This window comes from Hakea prostrata, chromosome 6, assembly GCF_041222555.1.
Source record: "Hakea prostrata isolate BN-2017 chromosome 6, UWA_Hpros_2, whole genome shotgun sequence".
In the NCBI taxonomy this organism is placed as follows: domain Eukaryota; kingdom Viridiplantae; phylum Streptophyta; class Magnoliopsida; order Proteales; family Proteaceae; genus Hakea; species Hakea prostrata.
In genome coordinates, this window is record NC_142605.1 from 37,754,136 (window position 1) to 37,772,342 (window position 18,207).

At 35.0% G+C, this 18,207-nt stretch overlaps 2 protein-coding genes across 4 annotated transcripts; one reads left to right on the top strand and one right to left on the bottom strand.

The window, feature by feature from the left end:
* Nucleotides 1–767: 767 nt before the first annotated feature.
* LOC149013900 (putative UMP-CMP kinase 2) lies at nt 768–8,656 on the bottom strand. 3 transcript variants are annotated; one of them, XM_089158771.1, is made up of 10 exons: nt 8,348–8,656; nt 7,121–7,191; nt 6,834–6,887; nt 6,333–6,387; nt 4,328–4,445; nt 4,075–4,231; nt 3,340–3,420; nt 3,119–3,226; nt 2,755–2,814; nt 775–1,323 (listed from the first exon to the last, which is right to left on the bottom strand). In XM_089158771.1, the coding sequence occupies exons 3-10, from the start codon at nt 6,882–6,884 to the stop codon at nt 1,285–1,287; spliced, it is 669 nt and encodes a 222-aa protein (XP_089014897.1). In that variant the 5' UTR covers nt 6,885–6,887; nt 7,121–7,191; nt 8,348–8,656; the 3' UTR covers nt 775–1,284. The 3 variants fall into 3 exon arrangements, with proteins under 3 accessions (XP_089014896.1, XP_089014897.1, XP_089014895.1); XM_089158769.1 differs by lacking the exon at nt 7,121–7,191 and having other exon boundaries at nt 788–1,323; XM_089158770.1 differs by lacking the exons at nt 6,834–6,887; nt 7,121–7,191 and having other exon boundaries at nt 768–1,323.
* Nucleotides 8,657–12,022: 3,366 nt separating this feature from the next.
* Nucleotides 12,023–13,400, top strand: LOC149013901 (non-specific lipid transfer protein GPI-anchored 9-like). The gene is made up of 3 exons (XM_089158772.1): nt 12,023–12,308; nt 12,822–12,863; nt 13,268–13,400. Exons 1-3 carry the CDS (start codon nt 12,026–12,028, stop codon nt 13,360–13,362), a joined length of 420 nt encoding a protein of 139 aa, XP_089014898.1. The 5' UTR covers nt 12,023–12,025; the 3' UTR covers nt 13,363–13,400.
* Nucleotides 13,401–18,207: the final 4,807 nt, after the last annotated feature.

Below are 18,207 nucleotides of genomic sequence, written 5' to 3' on the forward strand. Positions count from 1 at the left end.
ATTCATCAAGAGTTTTACCTGAAGAAAGGTTTGGATAAGACAAGAAGATGAGGAGCACTGCACAGAATTAAAGTGGTTCGACTGTAATATGCAACTCACATCCATGGTTGAATGAATTCTCTCATTTGTTTTGTGATGAAGGTGTTAAGATTTAGGGTATGATTCATTTTGCATTTGAATTTACTAAATTTTCATCACAAAAACACAAATGGTACACAATTCCCTTTTGAATTTGATATGAATTTCTTTTTCTTTTTCTTTTTTTCAAATGAACTGTATTAAGCAGGGATAGGATATTAATATGCCTCATCGAAGAATCAAACCCACAACCTCTTCACTAAAAGGTGTTGGTTTCAACCAATGGAATAGTCCTGCGTTGGTCGAAACAATTCTTCTACTAATGGATTTTTCATGTTGAACTTTCTCGATGTACCATTCTTGAACGATCAAATTAAAATTTAAAATAAAATTCTATTCAGTTGTTGAAAAGTCCACATGCAACCAATACTCTTAACAAATTCAATGGCAGAGGCAAGACACCAGATTGTTGGGTCGAATGGTTAACTCAACTAACGAAAATTTATGCTGCTGTTCTGAATTTTTGTTGGGTTTCAAGAAATTTTCTGCTGTTCTAAATCGAAATAAATAAGAGCTAGAATAGATATGAGTCGAGTTGTTCTCATTTTACCTTTTCTGCCAGCTGGTCCATCGTTCATTCATGTATCTTTAAAAACCAGATTGAATCGGCTGATTTGAGCCAGCTTTGACCGATTCATTATATTCTCCTGTGGTCTCAACATCTAACGGCCCTGGGCAGCTGGCTTACATTAACTTGGAGAAAGGAATGGAATCATCACACCAATGGAGAGTTAGTAGGACATCTAAGAATCTCATTTCTCAATGGAGATGTGTGGGTTCAAACCCAACTGGCAGCATATATACGAAATACACAATAGAAATACACAATATCAATAGAACGAAATCATAGTAGGTCTCCATTTTCTCCAGAAAAAAAAAAAAAGGGATCGAATCAGTCTCAAAGAACTTTCCACAATATCAATGAAAGCAAGAAACAATTGTAACAGACTGTTACAGTATACATTATTTGTTAAGTAGAAGAGAGAGGCAGTTAGCCAGTATTACATTGTCAGCTGGGTCTGTTATTACATGGCGATTTTTCTCCAGCGCAAAAATGGTGCAGTGAAGTCAAGCATGCATCAGTGCATCCTCTCAAAGGCATGGCAGAGGCCTAAGTGTCATGTCCCTTGTACACCAATAGCTCTTTCATTCTTTCGTTACCAGATTTCTTCCATTTACCAACAGCTGCAGAAGTAATCAAATTTGAGTCTCAGAAAATTAAATATACGGAGATTTACATGCTTTCTCAAATCTCAACAAGAACATTGATTCACACATGACACAAGACATTACGAAATTGGAAGAAAACCATGGTGGTACTACTGTAATATCATATTCAAACAGTCAATGTGAGACATTTGTAGTCTGCAAATGTTGAACTGAAAACTAAATATTTCATCAGCTAGTCACCATAAAAGATAAGCCTACAGTTTTCATCTATTTAAACAAGATGCTAGTTTTTGGTATAATAAAACAAGATGACACAAAGCTTGTATTATGTGGCTGGAAATAATGCTTATATAATATCGCAGGAAATTGTTTTTGACTTCACTGAAAATGTATTTTCTCAACAAAATGACTTGAGGCTTACATTATGCGGCTGGAATAGTTTTTAACTTCACTAAAACAGGATTTTCTCAACTAACTGTGAAGCAGTGGAATAGTCTATCTAATATTAGACAGTGTAGCCATAAAGAGATCTGCTTTTCCCCCCTAATCAGAGGTTTAAGTACTTCTACTTTCCATAGGTTGCTCAAGCTATAATCTCTAACCGCTAAAGGTCAAATCTACATTATCATTAGCTATTTAAGGGAAGAATTTGTTGACCTTCCGAACTCATAGCACACTATGTGACTTACAAATCATATAACAACAGTGGATCATCATCATCATCATATTGAGTTTATGCTAATTTTTTACTATTCCATCCATATGGTTGAACAATAATTGATACAGGCGCAGTCTAAAATTGGTACTATTATGATACCTATAAGGTATAGATTTTTAATTATTTTGGTCTTATTTGTAGTAGATTGAATCACAAAACCTAACAGTGGAAATTTAAACTGGTATACAAATTTCATATTTAATTAGTAGTGGCCTAGTGGGTCCATTATGTAGTGCAGTTGAGTTTAGTCATTGAAAACTCCTCTTTCGGTTAGTTGTGTAGAGGGCCTGGTTATCCATAAGTTATAAGCTTTTAAATCTCGAATTAGTCAAGTCTTTTTAGTCCTTGCTAAATAAGTTTGTCAGCTGCCCAATAGTCTTTAACTTTGAAAATTTTCTTTTGTTTTCTTACATACAGAACCACTTACCTGATATAGAATTTGAATTGCAAGTGAACGCATTAAGAGTTCTCTCCTCTCTCCCCTTCCATCTCATTTCATCTGTCCTATCTCTAATCTTCCCTTATTTATTCTCTCTCTCTTTTCCATATTGCAGGTATCTGGAATATAAAACCAGGAAGTTTTAGCCCTTGGTTTGTCAGGAAAATATTTCAAATCTGAGTGTATAGAGAAAACCAATTTGAACTTTGATTCCTTAACAACAATTTGAGCTGACGTGAGTACAACAGTATTTTATAAAAGAAAATATGGAGGGACTAGAAGAGCATACCTCAGTGAAAATTGGGTGAACTTGTTCAAATATTTCATCTTCTGTTCCTACTGCATTGATCTGCATACCTTTTCTCAATCAATTACTGTAAAACTGAAATAAATATTAACAACTTTAATAATAAGATAGTGATGGCCAACAAAGCCTGGATAGGGTTACTTTGGAGCAACGAAATTCCACAAAAATGATAAAGCTTATCCAAGAATTATAACAATTGCTAATTGCAACTGCTGATGTGTCGTTAACATGGATGAAAGCCATGAGAAAGCATAAAAAAAGCAAGATAGCACTTGCCTTGTTTCCTTAACAAACAAGAATTCTTTGGTCCCGGTAAAAATGTTCAGTAAAAGGGCTTACAGAATACCTTGTAAACTTTACCCTTCTCGATGTAGTGATTGATTATAGGAAGACTCAATGCTGTAAACACTTTTAGACGTTTCTTCATTGTATCTGTGTTATCATCAATTCGTCCCTAAGTAGAACAAGTAAAATGACACACTTAAACCCAGAGAATGATTTATCAATAAATTGAAGAGATTAGACAGAAAACATGATATGACAACTTGAATTATGATATGTAACAACCTCATTGCGGCTTAGCACTCGTTTTATCATTTCGTCTTCTGGACACTCAAAGAAAAGCACAGCGTTTGGCTCCATACCAATCTGTAAGGAAAAAAAAAAAAAAAGAGAAGAAGCCATAATACTTTGAACAAGCGGTATCATAAGCCTGGATAACTAACACAAAATTACTTGGATAGAAGTCAGTTTATAGAACAAAATCAAGTTCAAATTTGCTAGAAAAAAGAATATTAATTCTGTTTAAAATTTTGGGTTTAAAGTTGCAAACTGAAAAAAGAAAATCGTATGGATTAAGGTGTAAACATTGCACCTTTGTCTTCAATTAAAAACACAACTCCATATCAGGACCAATCCTCTTAAAAACTGGGAGGGTATCAGGATCCAAAACCTAGGCTATTTGAACGTAAACATCTTAGGTTCATGGTGTTGTTTATCAAACATCTAATTTCATTGGTTGGAAGTTCATTCTTCCATGAGGTTAAGAAACTTAATATTTCAAAGGTGCAATTAAAAACTGGTAGGTGGAGCCATTGTAGTCATAAAAATTTGTAACTTGTGTAGTCAATTATCCCCTGGCAGATTCTCAAGTCTCAAGATGAGCAAATTCTCAGAAGAAAAAAATGGGGGAGGGGTTGTGACAGGGAGAAATATTTACTAAAGAAGTATGACGTTATCAATTCTAATTCATACATGTACATTAACTCATACTTTATTCAAATATAATATGGACAAACTCACAATTTTCTCAAATGCAACGCGATTCTCCTCGCATCGTGGAAAACCATCAATGAGAAATTTGTTGTTTTCACTAGATTCAATCTCCTTCTGAATTAGTTTCACTGTCATTTCAGAAGGAACAATATTCCCGTGCTTAATTGTGTCAAGGATCATAGCACTGAAACCAAAGCTCCAATAATCATAAAGGAAGAAGTTCAACATAAATTTTGAAGAGAAAACCCAGAAATGGAAAAAATGCAACAAAACTTAATACCCATTTTCACTATTAGAATATATTTCCTTCCTTAGCAAATCTCCAGCACTCAGGTGTTTGAATCCAAAGGTTTCTACAATTCTTGCACATTGTGTACCTTTTCCACTACCAGGACCACCTGAAAATGTAGGACAGAAAGAATCCAATAGACATTAACAGAATTCAATTGAGGGGAATTACAACACTAATAGTTCAAACTATCTAATAATCATCCACAGAATCCAATAGAGGGAGTAATTATTAATAGTTCAAACTATCAAGTTTCAGAAAAGGTTCAAGCAAATGCAATTGCAGTACCACTAAAAAAATCATAACCTACTCAACTAGTTCCTTCATCTCACCCCCAACCAAGAAAAAAAAAAAGTTCTCCCCTGATCAGTTGAATGTAAAGGGTAGATGCCATGGATCATTTTATAGAAAATTCAAAAGGAAAATCACTACTGCAAATTTAATAAGTAACTCCAAGGAAACACATTCACAAGAATTCTGTAACAATCTGTTTCAAGGTTTCATGATTTATCTTTCTATGAACTCGAAAGATATATTTCACAAAATATGGAAGGTTAGACCATCAAATGATTGATTGGACCTTTTCAATATCAGGACTCCACTCTAATTCAACCCAAGTGTAACAATCTAATCAATTCAGATGCTCAAAAAGTCAAAGAAACTTCATGTAGCTGTTATGTGACGAACACTGCAAGTTTATGTTGGTGCAGTAACTTCGCAGTATTCTTGAGCGTCCTTCATTTGGAATCTGTGGAAGTTCAGAACCTGAGAAAGGTATCTCTCAGTCGGATTTCCCACCATTCAAGAATTAGATCAATCTGATTCAGATTAGAAGTTATAAGTAGACAGATATAATGTGCGAACTTAGGGGGCTGTTTCTGCCCATGCACCAAATTCCCGGCTCAGTTTTAGGACCTTTACACTGAATCTGAGCTGAAGATGCAAACATGCAGGTTGCAACCTTTTAAGTTTGCATGTGGAAAAAGAATACCAAAGTCTGACGAGAGAATAATGGCCAGTTAAGCGAAAAGAGGTCAAGGAACCGACTGATGAATTTGGCAGACTGGTTGCCAACCGACTGTGCTGAATGCAAAGTGAACTGCTCCACATGTCGCAGACAGTTGTATTAGCCAGACACAATTGGCAACAGAGAATTCATATTATGAGGTAGACAGAGCTTGGAGTGAACAAAATATAGTGGCCTGGAGTGTTCAACTGTCACCTTTACTAAGAAGACTGTTTCTGCATGCCCAGTGACTTCAACTCTTTATTTCAGACCCCTTCCACTAACTCTGAGTTTAAGCTCAAACTAAAAGAGTCCGCCTCATGAGTAAGCTTTAATGACTCAAGAATTCAGTCCATCTGAGTTCACATAAAGGAGTTTGCCCTCTCACAATGATGAACAAAGTTCAAAAAGCAACTGATTGCCCAACATTTCTCTCCACAAAAATTGGACTATCATCTGGCTGTCACAAACTTCCTTTTCAATTAAGTTGGTATTCTGATAAGACAGAACTCTACCAGCAAATCTTGGTAAAATTCCTCACTTAAAATCATCATGTTAGCTATTTTGAATATGTAATGTTGCTTACCATCAGCTCATACTGAAATTCATTTAAATAAAAAGGGTTCTTCAATCCAACTATCCAAGGCTTAAGAAGAGCCATATTAACAGTAGCAGATTATTCCAATCCATACATTGTAAATAAGACAAATGCTTACTATTGAAAAAAGCCTTACCAGTGTTTTCAGTTGAACACGATATTAGAAATAACAAGTCAGCATAAAGAAATTTGACTAGCAGATAAATGAATATAAACTGATTCTAAGAAGCACACACCCTGGCAGGAGACAAGATTCAATGCATAACTATGACATTAGGTGGTTGGAACCTCTAAGGCTGGTTTGTTGACATCTAAAACAGCCATCTTGAGTAACAAAATGTGCTCTAGGGATATGGAACTTGAACTTGAATCATCAAACATGTCCTGCTCACCTAAGACAAAGGTTATGAATGGGGTCTTCTCTTCAGAGGCAGTTCCACCTTTGGCCTACATTCATAAGGCAAAAAAAGGATATATCTCATTCACATGAAATCCATTAAAAAATCACATTAAATTCATCCTTTTAATGGAAAACAAGGGAATTGCATGATTCCTTGTGGCTAAACTAATATAAGACTCAACAGGCCACATATGCCTAAAATTTACACCATATGAGGAAAAACGGTAAGTAATGACATACATAACATTGAATAGAACATATCGAACATCAGGAATAGCATGACAAAAATTTTGAATGCAGTTGATTTACTTGCTCAAGCTTTGATTTTCATCTAACCAACTCATAGAATTTCATCAGACATCTGTTAGATTTTCTCCACCACAATAAGTAATTTATATCCATCAATGCCTCGAAATCAGATTATCTCCACCGCAATAAGTAAGCTATACCCTAAAGGCCCGGAAACAAATAAGAAAAAGGCACCATGAAGTACCGGATGCCTGATGTCTGTGGTGAAAGCTTCCCAAATTGGAAGTCTATACATGCCCTGCATTAAATTCACAAACAAACAGGTTATGGTTTCATACAAGCAGGCAGCTTCCCATGCCAGAAGAACTTCCATGGGATGCAAATATAATAAAAAGTTTAAATTGGATTCAGAGTCATATTGAAGCACAGAGAGACAAAGATATACAACATCATGTAATACACGGACAGGACCATGAAGAACTTTTAAAGAGTAGTAACTTTTTCGTGTAATATTTAGTAATATTCACTTACCCAGGGACCTGAGTGTCAAAATGATGTAACATTTCATTGTCTAAGAGCCTGTGGCGAAAGATTGTCATGGACTGTCCATTGATTAAAAACAAAATTTGTTTAGTATATGCCATACCTTTGGGTACATGTCTTAGAGATAAAGATACTCCAATATAACAGCTGTTCCATTCTAAGCAAATGGCAAAACTTGCCCAATTCAAATTTAAATTAACCAAGGAAAAACCAAAGGCTGTGCTTTTCTAACCCTAGTCCTAGATTTTATGAACATTATTCTTTTGAATATTTGTCCATCAATATCCTACTTCCAACAAGCTGCATTATCTTTAATATCCCTACTGGAAATCCAGACATGTCCTTCAAATACAAGGGCAAGATAACTAGATAAACTCCACTATTGATTCTCCAGATTCCCTTTTGTAAGTTCAACGACATGTTTACCCAAAAAAAAAAGTTCAACAACATTAATTTTATCATCCCTGGCAAAGAATTTAAAGAAGAGAGCCAGCAATTTTTATTTCATAATTGCAAATTTGTGATTAGCAGTGTCTTGAATAATCTCTACGATGGCCCAAGTAACCCTACCCTCATAATATCCATACTAGCATGTATTTAAGCATCGTAAGTCCCAATTTCGCATAGATATGGGGGAGAGGAAGTGGAGAGTGAACCATGGCTAAAGATCAAATATGATAATCAACTAGTTTAATCAGACTGAGCCGGCAACCTTGCCAGATGCCTAAAACATAAAATCCATCCATAAGGTCGGTACAGGGGGAAAAAATCCAAGGAGGCTCGGTCCAATTCTAAAATGCTCGAGTTGAGTGAGGAATGTACAAGCCATATGATGGTCAGGGGGTAAAGCCATCCCATTCATGTGGAGTTTGACAGGACCTCAAATTCATCAGTCAACCAAATCCCTTAAAAACGTTAAAGATGAATCATCCACTGGGATGAGAAAATAAAAACCTAAAGGTGAGCAGAGCCCACTGAATCTTCTAAAGTAGGAGAACTCTATGAAAGAAAAACTGAGATCTTGCATGCGGTTTAAGTCGTTTCTCTCTCAATCACGGATTTCTGAAAGTTCATCAATAATTGACGAGGTTTAATTTTCGTCCATGATCGAGACACTCGAAAATAGATCTTAAATTGATTGCAGTAAAATCAGCACGAAACGCAATAAGGGAAAGAATAAAAAATAAAAAGGAAGTGTTGATTAGTAAAGCGCACCAGGTGAAGAGCATATTGTCTGGACGCAGAAGAAAAGGTGTGAGGAAGGGCTGCAACGCGCCTCCACATTGCTATGCTAGCTAGTTGTTCAATTGAGCTTTTGAAGAGACCTTTCGTCGAACATAATTCGGTCAAAGATCTCCGGGGTTTTGTTTCAAGCTACAGTGATCACCTAAGCACGGGCGGAACCGGAACTCCAAAATGAGAAACAGTTAAATGACGTGACATTTTGCGTGGGCTTTCTGTTACAATTCTCATTCCAGAATTTTGTAATCTCTGGAACTCGGTAGAAACGTGTACAAAATTTTACGATCGCCGCCGGTACCGGAATCCTTTAATTCCAAGGGCAAAATAATTTTATTTTATTTTCTTATTATTATTTTTTTAAACTGAGGTTCATCCAGACCAACTTGCCCTCAGGGGAAGACCTGTCTGCAAGGATCGAACACATACCTTTCCACTGAAAAATATGGATCTCTACCACTCTATCAATTCTCCTAAATTTTGTTATCCTTTTATTCTAAGGGCAAAATAAATTTCATTATCCAAAATTGTATTTGTATGGCATCACTTTTGGTCAAAGTTAAAAAAAATAAAAAAATTTGTAAGATTTATTAAGAATTATTGGGCAAGAAATTGAGGTATGATTAGTAGAGCGGTTAAAAGCCCAACTTCCCATGGGGAGGTCCTGGATTCGCACCCATCTGGCGGCACCTATATTAGTAATATTCCCCCACCCTATATATAAACTCTTCGGATTCAAAAAAAAAAAAATTGAGGTATGGGTTCGATCCTTGCAGACAGGTCTTCCCCTGAAAATGTAATCAAGGTGCGCGCAAGCTGGCCCGGATGAACCTTGAGTTCAAACAAACAAAAAAAAATGTTGCTTTTAGGGACCTAGCCCATATAGAGTTTAGTTCTATTATTAGTCTCCATCTCAGCTTTAGCACCAAAGCTCTGTTTACATCTTTCATCTTTTTGACTCTTGGGCCTCGACTTCCCCAATATGTTTACTTGAATTTTCATATTTTTTTGAATAAGAATAATTTACTAAAAATATATAATAGTTTTATAATGCAATTTGTACCGATATCTCAAAATAGAGGCCTTAAAGCACTGACACACCCCACTTTATGTTTACTGAGATATTGAAAACCGTTCAGACACTATTTTGGGGAAATGCAAATGTTTTCTTTTGCCATGATATAATGAGGGAAACTAGCACATTTTACCAAAGAAAAAGAATGACTTAATAAGACATTACATAATTACCCTTATTGCAAACTAGCACATTTTACCAAAAAAAAAGAATGGAAAACTAGCCGTGTTGATGTCATTTATTACCGAACGGTCTAAAAAGCTAATGGTTCTTACAATACGCGAGACCTTATTCTGAAATTAGTGAAGATTTAATAATAGCTCCATTTGTTCGCCTCCAAGAAGAATCCGAACTTTATTATAATCAAAGGATAAAAGACATTTATTTCTTGTGAGAAGAGCATTCACATGGCAAGAAACTTGAGGCATATATGTTCGTCCCATCTTTTAATGAAAAGAAAAAAATGACATTAATCACATGAATATAAATGGGAAGAAATTTCCAATTTTCACGTTATTATGAAATCCGCACTTGTGAACAGAGGACTTGTTAAACCAAAAAGTAATTTTGATCCATTACCGTGATCCTTGCATTCACTGGCCTTATGGTGTGGATGCTACGTGGTATTGGAAATTATAATTATAACATAGGACCCGCTGTAGTCGTTGGATGGTCGTCACGTTATTGAAATATAATTTTCATGAAAAGAGATGCAACGAATGGTCAGAATTTAAATTCTGACCAACTATCTAACAGTCATAGGATGGCCCTGTGCGTTAATCATGCAACACGGAAGCAAAATCCCGATTGGTTTGTAAAGAAAGGCAACGAGAACTTTTCTTTGGTGGTTCCATGGAATACAATCCCACAATAGGATTCCCAAAGTGGAATTTTCTCTCCAAAGCACAAACCTAGTAGACCCAAAAATCAATGTTGACCGTTGAAGCTTAGAGAAGCAGCACAGAGATAAGTCATGTGGTGCTTGCAGCTTTGCCTGCTTGACCGGTGTTTATCAAGGGACAGACCTGAACGCTGCACATTTAATGCTACTGTCAACAATGGAGATTTTGTCTCGCAGATAATTGAAAGCGAGATGGATGGTTGAGATCAAAATTTCAATTGACTGTTGGCAACAACACTGAAATTGAACCCGATTATCAAACACCTTTTGGAAGAAGACACAGCATCATACAAGAGTTGCATGACCTTTTTTTCCTCGCGATTGTGACATTCTGACAAACATGGAAGCTGCTTCAATTTTGAAAGTCGTCTAAGCATGTAGAGTAGATTCAATCCCATACTATTTGTCAAATGTCATAGAAAGGCATGACAAGCATGGTCTCAGACAAATACAATGTTTTAGTTGTATTATGTGTCAAGTCCCTTCAAATGTTTTCTTTTGACATTTTTTAAATTCAAGCGCTTTCTATTCTATTTTTTATCGAGTGTGAAATATGTGAAAATCGAAAGAGTAACCAAGCTTGAATACATTATTTTTAATAGACTATTTTTTTAATTAAACAGAGTATTCTTTTTAAGCTAAACAATCTTTGTAGACTAAAAAAATCACTAATTCTGAAAAAATCAATAGCAGTCAACTAGCATGACCTAGGAATAATGCAATATGTTGATTTGACTTAACAAAGTCTATGAAACTATGAAAAGAATCACTACCTAATTATTTAAATCATCAACTATCTATAATTGGCTGGTTCACACTAATTCGGTCAAAAGAATAGTTATTCCCAATAAGAGTTGATCAGAAAGTTAGACTCAAAATACAAAACTCCCATGTTTTACAATAGAAAATAATGCAATTGAAAAATCATATCATAATTAGTGTTTTTTTTTTTTTTGGGAGGTATGTAAATAAATTGTTACTAACATTAAACTTTTTATAGTATCAATTGAAAAATCCCTTGTTTTAAATGATTTTGATTACTCTCTATTTCTCACATATTACTAATGAATTTGTCTTAAAATGCTTATTTATCAGTTTAACATTATTCATTTTTAGTTCGTCCAAAATTGTGATGATATTGAAGAGAAGATACTCCCTGAATTTAAAATTATCTTGAGCTTGTTCCTCAAATTCCTTTCACAAGTCATGAATGGAAGTTGGTCAATCATTCCTGTTGTTAATCCCTTTAATATACAATTTAAAAGAAATAAAAATGCTGCAGTTGGATGCATGAAACTTGTTAGTTGTTACTAGCCAAACTCATGTGTTTGAATTCAAAGATCACATATTGCACACATTAGTATCAATTTTATTTTTATTTTCTTTTATACTTGAAATATCTTTAGTTCAGCAGAAGTAACAAATTTATAGGGACAAACAGGTAGTTGCTGTAACAATTGGGCACGTAAAGGACTAAGGAAGGTCTTCCATGTTTATGAAATCATAGCCCACACAACACTATAAAAGAATATTTGGACACCAGGAATTTTCAAAGCTTTCCAAGAAGCTAGCCATACAAAGAGAAACAGAGACAGAAAAGAGTTGGGTTTGGAAAATAGTGCAGGGGAGAGAGTTAGAGAAGAACAGAGAAGAGAAGATGGAGATGGGAAAAGTGGCGATGTTGATGGTGGTGGCTATGGTGATGGTAGCAGGATTGGTTGAGGGACAAACCAATGCGTGTGCTTCGGCTCTGACACCATGCCAGCCCTATCTCAACTCTACGAACCCACCAGCCTCTTGCTGTGACCCTCTCAAGCAAGCTGTGGTCACTCAACTCCAGTGCCTCTGCGGTATCCTAAACAACCCCACCCTGCTCACTAGTCTCCGAATCAACATCACCCAAGCCCAAGAGCTTCCTCAGCACTGTGGCATGCCCAACACTGCTGCCGCTTGCACACAATGTAAGTTTCCTATGATTCCTCTGTTTCTGCTTCTCATTTCCGATCTCTCTACTAAGTTGACATTTGTATTGTTAGAACTTAAGGAATTTAACATGGTTCGGCAAAATCATGCCTAAATCTACAAAAAATAAAAGAAGTTTTACTATTTCTAAGAAACATCACACCACTTTCAGTTTTCACACCTACAAAGTGCTATAGTATTTGCCCCTGATCTCTATCTTCAAGACGGGTTCCCCAATCTTCCTACAGGATTGATACATCTAAAATATCTCACAGAGATTATTTATAGGGAGACCTAAAACCCTTCAAACTAATAATTGATCTAAACTTTGTTTCAATTACAAATACAACCCCAACTATAATTACATGGACCCACACAATACAATACACCCAAACCCAATATGTATAACTATTGGCTTTTGGAACTAAAAAATCTATTTCCTGACAGAACATGTTCTTGCAAACTTCTAAGCTTTTCTGTTTTATTAAAAAGTTTGTATTTTCTTGTAACAGCCCCAAGTAGCTCTGCGACTCCGCCACCACCGCCTCCTCCAGGTACAGCTACAACTCCTTTACTATGTCTTTCTATATTTGATGATCTACTTGAAAATTTGTCTAGATCAATTTGATTGGATTAATTTTGCACCATCTGTTTTGGTAGCACATGGCAGGCTCTACCAAATTTTCTTGAACTTAATCCTTTAGGATTGGGACCCAAGAAAATTGTAGAAAAGGAAAAGCACTTCAATCTGTTTGTGTTCTTGCTCATCCAAAATAGCTGTCTATCAAGTCAATGTTTGTAGGTGGAAATAAAAAAAGATAAATTAAACAAAACAGTTGGTTGGTATTAAAGAAGAAGAAGCCCCAAAAGTGTAATTGAAAATCTTGTGTTTTGAGCTTAATTGGGATCAAATCTTAGTGTTTCTCCTTCTGATATAGATTAATTTTTATTATGACAGGCTCTGGCGTGGGAAAGCTAACTTGGAATGGCGTATCTTCTTTGGTTGTTCTTTCGACTTCTATAGTGGTCATTAGAGACCTGTTAATGCTTTAAATAAATGTCTGAGAGTTCTTCCTCCAATTTGTCCATTTAACCGATTTGAATTTGTAAAGGGATCATTTCTCTTTTCTAATTTTATTTCTACTGTAATATTCATATACTATATTTAAATAAAATTATTAACTCTTGTGGAAGAAAAAGAAGAGAGTTTGAATGTTCAAATTTACTTTACTTATCTAATACAACTCTAGTCACATTTATTATTTTAATCGTGAAGTGGTGACATCATTATAAATTTATAATGATGCTCTATATTGCAAATTTTATTTTAGGGATTAGATTAATTTTGTGAAAGTTTGACCCTTGGGACTAATATGATGTATTTCCACGCATTGCAACATATTATTCTTTTTAGAAAATAGGTAGCTTTGTATTGTCAATGCAGGGTTGGTCGAGTGGTAAGATTCATATTTCTTAGTGAAGAGGTCATGGGCTCAACTGCAGTCCTAGACCCTCGACCTCTCCCCTTGAAATCTCGCAAATGATACCTAGTACCCTTGAATGGAGTCATAAATGTAGTTATAGTCGAATATCCAGAATCAACCGTATAATACTTACCTACAACGGTTTAAGATAATAAAAGTTAGTCCCATCAGTTTGATCCGATGAAGGGTTAGAAAATATCGATGAACTAGTTGTATTAAATTTTTCTAGAGGAGGTTGAGGAAAATTTAAACTCCGAGTCTGTAATCGCTTGTCTAAAAACTCTACACTTATTTGTAGAACCTTCCCAGCCAGAATAGACAAACGTGAATTTTATGTCAAATGAACACACACACATGACATTCTGTGTGGTGATTCATTTCCATCCACGATATGGTACTTGTCCTTCAGCCGATACCACTACATGCACATGGGTGCCTTTGATGGCACCAATATAATCTTAGTACAATGAATATTTTCAAACCCATTAATAGACGTCAATAGCATGCATAAATTATAAAGTTTACTATTGTATTTCAATAATGAAATCGTATCACACCTTGAAGTAAGGAAAGTGTTTTGGATTTGTTTGGATCTCTGTTGGAATTGCATTAGGGTTAGGAGGCCTTATGTTTTCTCTGCTTAACATTATGAAAGCATTGAACACTCTCTTAAATACTCTTGTGATTGTCTACGACGAATGTTAAAAATCTTCCGCAACATCCATATATTTAAAGTCACGGCCAAGTAAATACAAAAAGATCCCAACCTATTCATTTACACGAATGTACCTAGTATCATCTAACCATCATCAATGTTGCATTTTGGACTTTAGGTTATAGAACACGTGTTGCTCCATCTTGAATCTCTTGTAGACACGATCTACGTGTCCCTCTAAGATTTCTCTAACACGTTATGGTCCCATGAGTTTGCTATCTCATATTGGCTCAAGGACTCGAGTCACTTGTAGTGGTTGATCCATCAACATTTCCAACCCCAAATACTTCACAAAAACTCTTCATTTGAATCACTAGATGTATCCATACTATGACTCTAATCCCTGAAAATAATCACACGAATCCTACTCAAATAAATAAATAAATAAAAGAGAGAAAACATCCGTCTCCAATTCATAACAATCAAGATAATGTAAAACAAAAATTTTACAATCCATACCCTATTAAAAAACACACATAATCCATATAATGCATATCCAAGTGTTCATAGTCCATAATAACCTATTAAAAAGCACACATAATGCATACAATGCATAGCCAAATTTTCATAGTCTGTGCTAAAATGGTAGCCAAATTTTCATAGTCCATAAATTATTAAAAAACACACATAATGTATACAATGCATAGCCAAATTTTCACAGTCCATAAACTATTAAAAAGCACACATAATCCATCCTATGCATAGCTAAAGTTTCATAGTCCATACCCTATTTAACAACACCTATAATCCATACAATCCATAATCAAAGTTTTAAAAAAACAAACAAAAAAAGATCGATGCATATGCCTAACTTGCGAGGGGGCGGGGGGGGGGAGCAACCTGTTGGGGAGGCCCTTGGGGGGGGGGGGGGGGGGGAGATATCAACACTTCTCTGAATGTTGGGTTCGACTTGACACATAAGATTGCATTGCCTAACTTGGAGGGATCCAAATTCATTGTCATAAGAACACTTATGGACTTAGTAATGCTGAAGTCATTACTATCACTTGAATCAGCAGTATTCTTTAAATACTTGTTCTACTTTGCCAAGAATGACCGAATTGCACTTGAATTGCTAAATTTTGGGCATGTGCTCTTTCTTTTCCTTCTCTTCGCATTTGGAGTCTTGTCATGCCTTTCAGTAGGAGGGACGGGTCTACTGGGTGTATGAAACCGAGGAGTAGGTGACATCTCAGGATTAACATTAGAAATGATGTTAATATCATCTTCATTTGAGCTACAATCACCCACAGACTCATCATTATCCCTGCTCAAGTCCATTATAGGTTGTAGTGCAGTATCAGGAGTTATTGCTCCCTCACCTGTAGCATATGTACCTCCGAAAATTTTACACAAGTCTTCCCACTCAGGAAGGCCATGCCTCCTAAACTTAGCCCAACTTGGATTATTTTATCATAAACATTATACAAATTAGTACATAAGTCTATGATCCATATTCTATTGTTTCAAATAAAACACTAATACCACCCAAAGAAAATTTAAATAAATAAAATATAAACATAGTCGAAATTACCTTGATGTGAATTTCTCGTAATGACTCTTCATTAACAGTGGCAGTTTTGTTGATAGCTTCCACCCAAATCTTGTATTGTTTAGTAATTTCTTAAAACTGGCATATTATTGCCTTAACTTGTTGAACTTGTTTGTCAATTGCTTTATTTCATAATTGATCTTTGACCTGGGCCTAAATTTCTCTAAAGTGTTTTGTTTTTTCAACCTACCTTATTGAATGTGAATGTTTTCTATTGGAAGCCTTAACTTTTTCAAGCATTATTCATCCCACTCGGCCTTTCTTCAATTTTAGGCAAAAATCTTCATGCATGGCTATGCAACAGACAAAAAAAGCTTTAAGAAGAGCTAGTTTGGATCTACCGGGTTCTTGATCGAATAAACAGCTCATCCCAGCACTACAAGGTGCTCTAGTTTTTGCTATTACTTATTCATCGGCCAGTCATCTCTATGAACAGTTTTTTTTTATGATTCTTTGAGAAGGATAAGCAAGTAATCCATCCAAACAAACAAATCTCCACAACCCCAACACTGCAGCAACCCATATCTTCTTCTTCCTTTCTTTTCATTTTCTTATTTAACAAACAGTGTAATTAATCACCTATATGAATAGTTTCTCTGCCATATCACAACCTTAATTAGAATGAAGATTGAACGATCAGGATTCAGAAACCACAGTGATGTCAACTAAAATTTCTGTTTAGTTAACCTTGGAATTAATGAGCAATCATCAATTCAACAACAACAAAACACAACCTCTACCTCTTTTCATTAACGGTATTTCTGCAACTTCTATACAAAACTAAGCAGGATCATTCCTTCAACCCAAATTTTAAGAGGAAAAAACTATGAATAAAAAACGAACTAATTAATTTACGTGATCCGTGGTCCCAATATTATTGTGTGGGTCTTACTTGGTAGACCATCTTTTCTGAGTAATAGTGAGAAGAAACAAACAAAGAAAAAAAGAACATTTCTGAGTAAAAAGGAGAAGAAACAAAGAAAGAAAATGAGAACTTTTCTTCGTGGTTCCGTGGAACACACTCCCACGATAGGATTCACAAAGTGGCAACTTAAATGGATTGATTGACCACAAAAAAAGCCAGTCTTCAACTTGGATTTTCTCTCCACAATAAATGCAAAATAATTGACTGAGCCGCTGAGGAAGCAAAGAAATTACAAGGCTATTTTAGACTTTTTAAATTTGAAATCAAACTTTAAATATCAACCTGTTATTTGGCTTATACGTGAACAACGGAGGATTTTTTTTTTTCCAAAAACCCACTAGTTCTAAAAAAATCAATAGACCTTAGGAATTTTGCAATATGTTGACTTGACTTGGCAAAGACTGAAACAATGAAAAGAATCACTTATTTGAATCATCAACTATCTATAATAGTCCAGGTTCACACTAATTTTTTTTTTTTTGGTAATGCCAGGTTCACACTAATTTGGTAAAAAAGAATAGTTATTTGCAATAAGAGTTTATCAGAAGGTTATGTACTCAAAATACGAAACTCCCATGTTTTACAATAAATACTATTGAAAAATCATAACATAATTAGTGTTTTTTTGGAAAGTATGTAAATAAATGGTAACTAATATTGAACTTTTTATAGTATCAATGGAAAAATCCCTTGCTTTAAATGATTTTATTACTCTCTATTACTCATATATTACTAATCAAATTGGTCGTGAAATGTTTATCAGTTTGATATTATTATCCCAAAAAATTGAGGTAATATCTATGAGAAGATACACCCTTAATTTTAAATTATCTTAAGCTTGTTTATCAATTACTTTCACAAGTCATGAATAAAAATTGGTCAATCATTCTTGTTGTTATTCTTTTTAATATACAATTAAAAAAAATGCTTCAGTTGTATGCATGAAATTTGTTATTGGCCAAACCCATATGTCTGAATTAATTCAAAGACAACATATTGCACGCATTAGTATAAAATATTTCTATTTTATACTTAAAAATTGGAAATATCTTCAGTTCAGCACAACTGCACAAGATTAACAAACTTATAGGGACATACAGGTAGTTGCTGTAACAATTGGGCACGTTAAGGACTGAGGAAGGTCTTCCATGTTTAAGAAATCATAGCCCACACAACACTATAAAAGAATATTTGGACAGTAAGAATTTTCAAAGCTTTCCAA